Genomic DNA, 9,198 nt, shown 5'->3' on the forward strand with positions numbered 1-9,198 from the left:
TCCTATTTTCTATTTCATTAATTTCTCACTCGTATACCCTTCTACTTACATTACTTGGGTTTATTGCGTTTTTGGTAACTGAAGTACGCTATTTACTTCATAATATCCAGTCGTTCTACTGTTAAATATAAATAACTAAGGCTCTACATTTCTCTGAATATAATGGTTTTTGCTGCATCTCATGAGTTTTATTCGCACTATTAACATTCATTAGCAGATATTGCCTAATTTTAATGATAATATTATAGACTTTTGAGTATAGAAGGATATTCTAAATTTTCTAATATTGCAATAAATAGCTTTGTGGATACTTCTGTGCACATGGGTGCGATTCTCTCTATGGGACGGATTTCGAGATATTGAATTTTGGAGTAGACAGTAAATGCTGACACAACTTAACTAGAGATTGTCAATTCCTCTCCAGAGGTGCTGAGTGCTGCTTTCCTAAGCAACAGTGTGAGCACAGCCACACGAGCACAGTGTACGTGAAATTTCACCACTGATTCATGTAAAATGATAAATTAGTATAATCTTTTTTTCCATTGAAGTGGTATTTCAGTGTGATTTTAATATTTCTTGGCAGAGGTTAAACACCGTTTGTCCTGTTGCTTTGAGCTGTACCATGTCTCCAGCATGTTGACACGGATTGACAGTCGTCCTTTCTTCTTTTTGCAGAGACTTTAGTATATTGAGGTCATTAAAATTTTGCGATATGATAGGCACCGGGTTTTCAATTTGTCAGTCGACTCTTTTGAGGCTGACTTGTACAGGTATTCTTTTTTCATTATCGGTTGCAAAAAAAAAAAATGAGATGAAAAGTTAACAGTTTTTCTGAGACGATTACACACGAGGAATTTTTTATTTCTCTGTGTAAATAAATTGTGGATAAATTTAAACGGCAGCCAAATGACATTATATTTGTATGCAATCTCATAGCATTAAGCCACATTTTTTTGTCGTTAGCTCTTCAGCGTGAATGTCTTGCTTTACACTTGTTCTCTGAATTTCCACGTAAAAGGAACACCTCTCAGCTCTGCCTCGTCTGGCAATCATCTCATCTATAAAAGAGGAATGTATTATTTTTATGAAAATCACAATTTCCCCTCATTGATTTCAAGCCTTGGAATACAGAAATCTTTCCAATTAGAATAGGTGGGTAAAGTGTGGATATCCTTGTTTTAATAATTTTTAATGAACCTAATGGACAAATTTAGTTTATGTTTTAAATAAAGCCATCTATTATTTAATACTAGAATATCAAACAATTCATGTTTCAAAAGTGTTATTAAATTCATACACAAAAATATTCACTCATAATTGTATTCAGTTTTCTAATATATTCATAGAGTCGTACCATCATTATCCCAATTTAATTTTAGATGTTAACCTAATTTATTGGTATGCGTATATATAATGTTAACACATTATATAAGGAGCACATATCTTTTTTGATATTCTCAGAATTAAATTAATATTTTGGTCTATTTTTTTGGTCTAAATTAAACACACTAGCCCCTTAAAACACATTCCTCTTATCCACATTCACTATAGATACAAAAGTACTTTAAAATGAGAGATTTTTACATGTTAAAAACAAACTCTTCAAGATATAGCAGTTGGACCCCATGCAGTTATTCTGAAAATTCTATGGTGGCCGGTGGCGGTAGTTATGCGGTGACAGACATCTGGCCTTCCGTTGTAACTGTCACCTGTGAGCCAAGGTTAAACTGTGGTAGAATTCGAAAGCCCGCAGCTTCCTAGCTGGAGTCCTGCAAGATGGGAATGTGAGTTGCTGCTCTAGAGATAGATTCACATGAATCTTCTGAACGCCGTCACGACAAATGGTAATTATTTTTTTCTCGAAATATCCGATTGTCTCTTTTCATTTTCCACTCTCCAATTTGTCATACAAATTTGCCTCTTCATTTCCCTCTTTCTCGTTTGAGTGCAGATGTGCACCCATGAGAATGTGCGTTGTAGGCGTCCACACCATTTCCTGGCGGTTGAAGCAGAGCTGTAACACCATGATGTCTGACCCCAGGAGCATCCACAGTGGCAGCAGCAGGCTGGCAGCTGTGTGGTGGGGCTTTGCTCAGAAGCAGCACTTCTGTCTGCGATTAAGAACATCCTAGTCACTAACCTAAAGGGGCAGAGACGGTGTCCAGTACAAGTTCATGCGTTTGCACAGGTGCACTCTGAGCTTGCTGTGGGGGCCTTGACGTGTCCATGATTTCCATTTGGTTAATGGTATTCACAGAGAAAACCTAAAAAAATTCAACCTGATGTGACCCTCATGGTGTTCTCTTCTGTGATTGCAGGTGGTCTCAGAGCAGGAGGACACGGAGCACGTTCTGGACTTCGTCACCGGCCGAGGGAGACACGCAGATGAGACGGGGGGCAGCCCTGATGCTGTCAGTCTGAGCTCCCACAGGATTCCAGGCTCCTGGAGGGAATGGGGATTGTGGCTTTGGTAGAAAAAGGAGCTGATTCCCAAGATTAGGAAAAAAATGTTTGTACAGCACCTGGAAGTGACTGAGCTCCCTCTGGGTAACATAGGGCTGTGAGCTTGGGGTGGGGGTGTCTTGTGTAATTCTGTGTGGTGTGATTGTGAGTGTATGCTTATGAGGTGCGTGTGTGAGACTGTGTGTCCCCCCAGGAGTTATTTTCCACTTACACGACACAGATGTCAGTGTGAACCCACTGAAATCACTTCCATCACAGCTGCACACTCTCTACCCATAACTCAGAGAACCCGCAGCCCAGCTCCACCTGCAGGTTTGTTTATTATTCCAGTTCATCAGATGGAAACACCGAGGCGCTCAGATTCATGATCTAGCCCTGAGGCTCCCAAGTAGAAGGGCCAATTCTGATGCTCTGAGCTACTGACCTGCATGTGTCACTCATCCACGGAATCGCTATTGACCATGTAAAGGTGAAGCACGTGGGAGGCCACGACATCCTCCCTGTGCTTTACGTGGAGCAAGAATTCTCGGACCTCTAGGGAGCTAGGGCGATGGAGCAGGAGACCGGTCACGTGCAAAACCCGGCCAGCTGTGGCGGGAGTTCTGCCGGAAGTCCACGCAGCCCAAAGTGCACAGCACGTGCAGGCGAGAGGACTTGTGCCGTGGAGGAGGGAGGTGTGTGACGTGCTGGGTGTTCCCTCCACAGTGCACAGATGAAGAGGCTGGCTGACCCCTCCATGGCCTTCAAAAGCATCGTATCCAAAACATCCATGGAGTTTTAAGACCTGTCAGGAATTATCTGAGAGACAAGAGGAGAGAGAGGCTTCCATCCTTGATGCAACTGGCCCGTCCACCCCACCTGGTGACACTTCAGAGACTGGACTGTTTCCTCGGGCGTCTCCCCTTCCCCAGTCTTCTCCATCTCTTCTTCCGTGTTTGCGGGGGGAGAGGAGGGGATTATTATAAACTGACTTGTTTCTCCCCAGACTGATAGCAAAATCGATGCTGCAGGAGGCTGTAGCACAGATGTTTTGTTGTTTCGCATCCTCCTGGCACAGGACTGAGCTGTGCGTTCTCCAGCCCGACAAGCGTGTCGTGATGTAGTACTTGGAGCTCATCAGAAATCCAAATAAAAGAGTGACTTAGGAGAATTATCACGGTGACCCCAAATAACAGCTCACGATTAAAAGTGGTTTCAAATGGATGAAGCTCTGAGCTTAACTTCAGGTCAGATGTGCAGAAACTGTGCGTGACCTCCCTGCGCAGACCTGTGCCACCTGGCGTTTCTGTAGGACCAACAGGACCTTTTCTTTGCCTTTTTCTTTCTTTTTGGGCTCTGTTAATGAAGGCCAATAGGTTCATGCAGGACGGGGAAGTCCTGCGTACAGGGCGCCTTGGGTGTCAGAGAGGAGTGGATGTGGCCACCTAAGGAGTTTAGGGGTTCCCTTCACTGTGCAACTGAATGTGCTGAGTGTACATGCGGGCGCTGGGCCTCTCACCATGACGACTGCTCCTTCTACAACAGGGGACAGACCAGTCACTCTGCAAGTCCTGACCTTGGCCTGGATGTCACCCTGCCTAGGTTCCAGGGGGGCCCCATGGTGAGGCGACGTCCCTGGGGTTGTGGGAGAGGGACGCAGGGCAGAGAGAGCAGCTTGAGTTATAAGGGGGATGGCGGGAAAGGGGTCTTTTAGAAGATAAGGTCAGGATTCCTGGCCCCCCATTGACGTTTTAGATGTGAACTGATGGATTCAGAAGCCATCAGGGAACTTCCGCAGGTGCCTAAGGAGCCTGAAGACCGTCTAGGGGTCCCCGCCTCCATGTGTGGGTTCTGGCCACACCGGGTGCATGGTCTCCTCACCTGCACTGACCTGCACACTGGTGATCGTGACCAGGGACGGTCCTGGAGTCTGAGCAGTCACAGAGGGGTCTCCTTCCCCCAGGGAGCAGGGCCAGGGGACGCCAGTGAGGGCTGGCACAGGGCTGCAGTTAACAAAGGTGCCAATTTTGTCTCATGGACTGGTTCATCTCTCACCCAGGTGAGCACCACGATGAAGTTTAACCTATAGTAACTCCTGGCCTCTGTGGGACTCTGAGATCAATGGATGACAAAGCTTTCTATTCCAACCCCACGGATGCAGTTTCTTCACAGTTTTGCCCCTCACCCCTGTCTTTGAGGCTGAATTTTTCTCCTAGATAGACATTTCTCAGAATGCCGTGGGCCAGGTCTGCCCTGGTGCTCACTGCTGTGGCTCTGGAGGGAGGACAGGGTCTTCCTTGGGCCCGCGTGGAGTCTCTGAGCCAGGAGACATCAGAGGGGCATCTGGGCGTTGTTGACTTTGAGGTTCACATGCAGATGAGTAGAAGAAAGACTGTCACATCCGGACTCAGTGAGACTGTGTTGGTTTGTGCATTTCAAAAAATCTCTTTATACTTATTTGATGAAATATCGGTAGAGTATTTACCATATGATAAAGAGAACAACAACCAAGAGGGAGAAATAGAGAATTCTGCCAGGGACAAGAAAAGAAAAAGACAAATAAGAAATACCTTTCACCATAATAAATGAAACAATAAATTACAGAGATAATACAAAAATTTGGTCTAATTGGCACATATAAAACACGTATAAAATGATAGAACCACCACTAACTAAATTTTGCTTAAAAATGGATTATATATAATTGTACAAATAAAAAAGTTGCACATAGAGAAAATTAAAAATCAAAACTCTGTTAATGTCTATTAAACATAGAAACATATTTCCTAAGACTAAAAAATTGATTCTGATAGAAGAAATGAACGAAGACAGCAATTTCCATAGAAAAAACAGAAAACATTGTTATAAAACTATTCCACATGCCAAAAAAAAAGAAAAAAAAGATACAGTTAGTTTCACAGGGACATAACCAAACTTTAGAGGCTTCAAATATTTTGACCTTATTTGTGTTTATATGTAGAAATTTTAATATTGAGAAAAATGAAAAATTTCCCAAATCTTCTTGAAGGTAGATATAACAAAGATACCTATAAATGACAGTAAAATACATTAAAAGGAAATTACAAACCAGTACTAAAAAATATTGATGCAAATCTTCTCAATAAAATATTAACAGAGATATGTCAGTATCAGATTACTAAGTGGATGCAACATTACCACATGTGATTTATTCTAGGCATACATATTGAGCTCCATATTCATCAACCTTTAATATTACACATCATTTCAATAGATCTTAGGTTAAATTATGTAATCTTGATGGATCTTGAGTCTTTCACCAAATTAAAAAACATTCCTAATAAACACACACAAATAGACACAGAGAGGTACATTTATGACACGATATTTCACACTGTCTCCCACACACACATGACTTAGTCCTACATCCAGCACCTGAGCTAATGGGGCAGGGAGGAGGCCATGTCCACAGAGACCAGGAGTAGGTCAGTGTGAATTTATCTCATTATTATTTACCATCTATCTGCAAGTATCAAACTGTGCAATTGAACAAGAAGAAATGGACGGTCAGGTCTTCACATCGATGGGCATGGACACGCGCTCATTCCCAAAGCCCCAAATGGATGCTGCAGCCTGAGACACTCTGGGGCCAGTGCACTAGGGACAGAAGACACCTCCCCATGAGCAGAAAGAACAGGCATTCACACTGAAGACTTAAAAATGGATGACTTACTCTAAAAACTTCTGGAAATAGGTAAATGACCAATGATGAAGATTCAGGATTCCACAGTCACAGTTCAGGGCTGAGATGACCACGGCTGGAACCCCACCTCAGTCCCTGAACATCACTGGGAAGTCTCTGTGTCCCCAGCTGAGGGGGAGCTGGCCTATGTCTCCTTTGCTGCTGTGATGACTTTGAGGACACAAGGGAGATGAGGAGCCTTCACTCCCAGGCACTGGGCCCATTGAGGCAGCAGCAGAATCAGAAGGGGCAGAAGCCACAGGCGCAGACTGAGCAGGCGCTGTTGGGTGCTTCCACTCCTGGCAGATGATAAAATGGTTCTGGTCTCAGTTCCCCACAGGCCTGGAGCTCTGTGTGAACACCGAGGCTGCTGTCACAGAGGTGCACTGAGTATCAGCATCGTCCTAAGGCCTCAGCCCAGTGATGGTTAAAGAGTCCGAGGTGCCAGATCTGAGCCAGGTGATCAGACAGGACCCTGAAGGTCGACTCCTGTAATGATAAACGCAGGATTAGGGGCCCTTTCCTGGTAGCACTTTATACCAGGACCCATACTGGACCTGAGTGATATTTCCTGATTCAGATGGGGCTGGATTCTGTGTACTTCGTTGTGCCCTAACCTGTCACAGAATCTGTCCCTAGAGCAGCCAAACCTTGGTACCCGGAAATTGCTCAATCTGTTGCCAACAAGGACAGGCTTGGGGGCAGAATTCAAAGGATGTGGACACATTCTCTATACAACATTTCCCTGCAGTGGGTCTCAAACCTCACTTTTAGGTCAAACACACAAAGAAGGCGGCTGTCTGGTCAGAGCAGTGGGGTCGGCTCAGGGAAGCCCCACTGCACAGGAAACAGCAGGTTCTTGTCTCAGTTCCCCACAGGTCTGGAGCACTGTGGGAGCACTGAGACTGCTGTCCCCTGCTGAGCAGTAATAATCGGCCTCGTCCTCAGCCTGGAGCCCACTGATGGTGAGGGAGGCTGAGTTGCCAGACTTGGAGCCAGAGAATCGGTTGGGGACCCCCGTGTCTCGATTGCTATCACCATAGATGAGGAGTTTGGGGGCCCTTTCTGGGAGCTGTTGGTACCAGCTCACATATCTACCCCCGATGTTGGAGTTGCTTCCAGTGCAGGAGATGGTGACACTCTGTCCCAGGGCCCCAGACACTGAGGACGGCTGGGTCAGCACAGACTGGGCCCAGGAGCCTGGAAGAGGGAGAGACACAGAGATGTGATGCTGGGTCTAGAGACAAGGGAGGGGGGCAGGGCCCCATGTTTTTTCCCAGGCTCCCCTCTCCTGTCCCCTTATCCAGTCACCTGTGCAGTAAGCGAGGAAGGTGAGGAGGAGAGGGGACCAGGCCATGGTGGAGATGATCACCGCGTCCTGCCCTCTGTGTCCCCACAGCTGAAGCAGAGCTTGCCCCACGTCTCTCCCTCCCCTCTTCAAGCTCTGACAGAGGGAGGATCCACTCATGCAAATGAGACTCTCAGCTTTCTCATCCCACACTGGACCCGGGGTCAGGCCCCTCTGCCTGGGAGTTAAGGGGTGGGCAAAGGCGGAACTGTGTGGGACGTGGGGGTTGGGGAGGTCACAGCTGTGAGGCCTATGTAGAGGGCACCAAACAGTGCCATGTGGCTGGTCCCAGCTCTATTAACTCCCAGACCTTCAGAAACAGGTCCTGTGTGCCTCCTGCTGTTCAAGTACAGACACACCATGCTGTGACTTGTTGACCAGAGCTCATCTGAAATAACTCCTGCCTCCCCTTTAATCTGTTCACTGCCTTTAAGGGCCAGGACCCGTGTCCCCTTATGTGGCCTCCGCATCACTTCGGAGCACCTTTAGGCTTCAGTCGGACTCCTCAGGGTGACTGTCCCTGACTACCTTGGCTGTTCAGTGGTCAGGACTGGAGTCTTGTCTCATACAAAGTCCTCTCAGATCAGGATCAAGTCTAGATCAGTGACCGTCCCCACGGAGGCATGACCCCTTATGTGCAGGATGCAGGTTCAGTCACCGCGTGTCCCCCTCCCATGTGCCCAGAGCTCTCTGACCTGTGGATCGCCCACCGCCCTGAGGAGCAGGGGCTCTTCTCTCCGGGGAGGGAGGGGGTGGGGAGGACGCCCTTCCGTGCATCCCTCGTAGACGATGCTGTGTAAGTCTTTGTCGTCTGTATTTCCTCCGGCTCAACAAGTTCTCCACGTCCTGGGAGCAGAGATTCCCACCTAGGAGTCTGTTCTCAAGCACCAAGTCACATGTCTGCAGGTGCCATGGCTGAATGACATTGTTTGTGACACTTACCCAAGTCCAATAAGGACAGATGTGCAGAATGTTCTAGGACGGAATGACTTAAATTTTTAAGTTACTCTGATAGGTATTGATTAAAAGAGTTCATATACTAGTTACTGCCTACCCAATTAAATAGGATGTATGTCCTTTTACATAAAATTCACCTCAATAAAATAGATTTTAAGAATTACTCTTAATGTCATTCTGAAGATGAAAGTACAATCAGAAGTTTTTTTTTTTGAAAAAAAATCTGTGCTTATTGCAGAGAGAATATTGATGGAAATTATGGTAAGTAATATGGCTGGAAAAGCAGTGGTAAAGAATCATCTTCTGTTCTCAGGTAAATAGCGGCCTATAAAGTTTTTTCTAAAACACTTGCTTGTTTATTTATTCACACTATTTAGTCATGAGTGTTGTATCATGAAACTGATCTTGCCCCGTGAAAGCCCACGAGGAGCATCTTGATACAGCTGGTGCTGTCACACCTTCCTCTTCTGGATCCTGGAATCTGATTGTCTGTAAAAATTTCCAGAGTCCTGGATCTTTCATTTAAACAGCAAGTATCTCAAAAGCACTTTTCTAGGAGCAGGATGTACGTTAGGCACTGAGGACTCATTTTGGAGCAATCCACTTAATCAGAAGTCCAGGGTCTGTGGAGTGACAGAAATGTGTCTTTCTTCATCCTGCAGGTACTGGACCGACAGCTGTGGGGCCTTTCAGTCCCAGGAAGCAAGGGCAGGGGGTGACCACATGGTCC

The 9,198-nt window shown here is 45.9% G+C and overlaps 1 gene segment (V, D, J or C); it reads right to left on the minus strand.

The window, feature by feature from the left end:
* Positions 1-6,076: 6,076 nt before the first annotated feature.
* On the minus strand, positions 6,077-7,648 carry LOC120598038 (immunoglobulin lambda variable 1-40-like). The segment is given in 2 exon segments: positions 6,077-7,363; positions 7,475-7,648. Coding segments are annotated over 2 exon segments (534 nt in total).
* Between the last annotated feature and the right edge of the window lie 1,550 nt (positions 7,649-9,198).

Source organism: Pteropus medius, unplaced genomic scaffold (genome assembly GCF_902729225.1).
Source record: "Pteropus medius unplaced genomic scaffold, Ma_sr-lr_union100, whole genome shotgun sequence".
In the NCBI taxonomy this organism is placed as follows: domain Eukaryota; kingdom Metazoa; phylum Chordata; class Mammalia; order Chiroptera; family Pteropodidae; genus Pteropus; species Pteropus medius.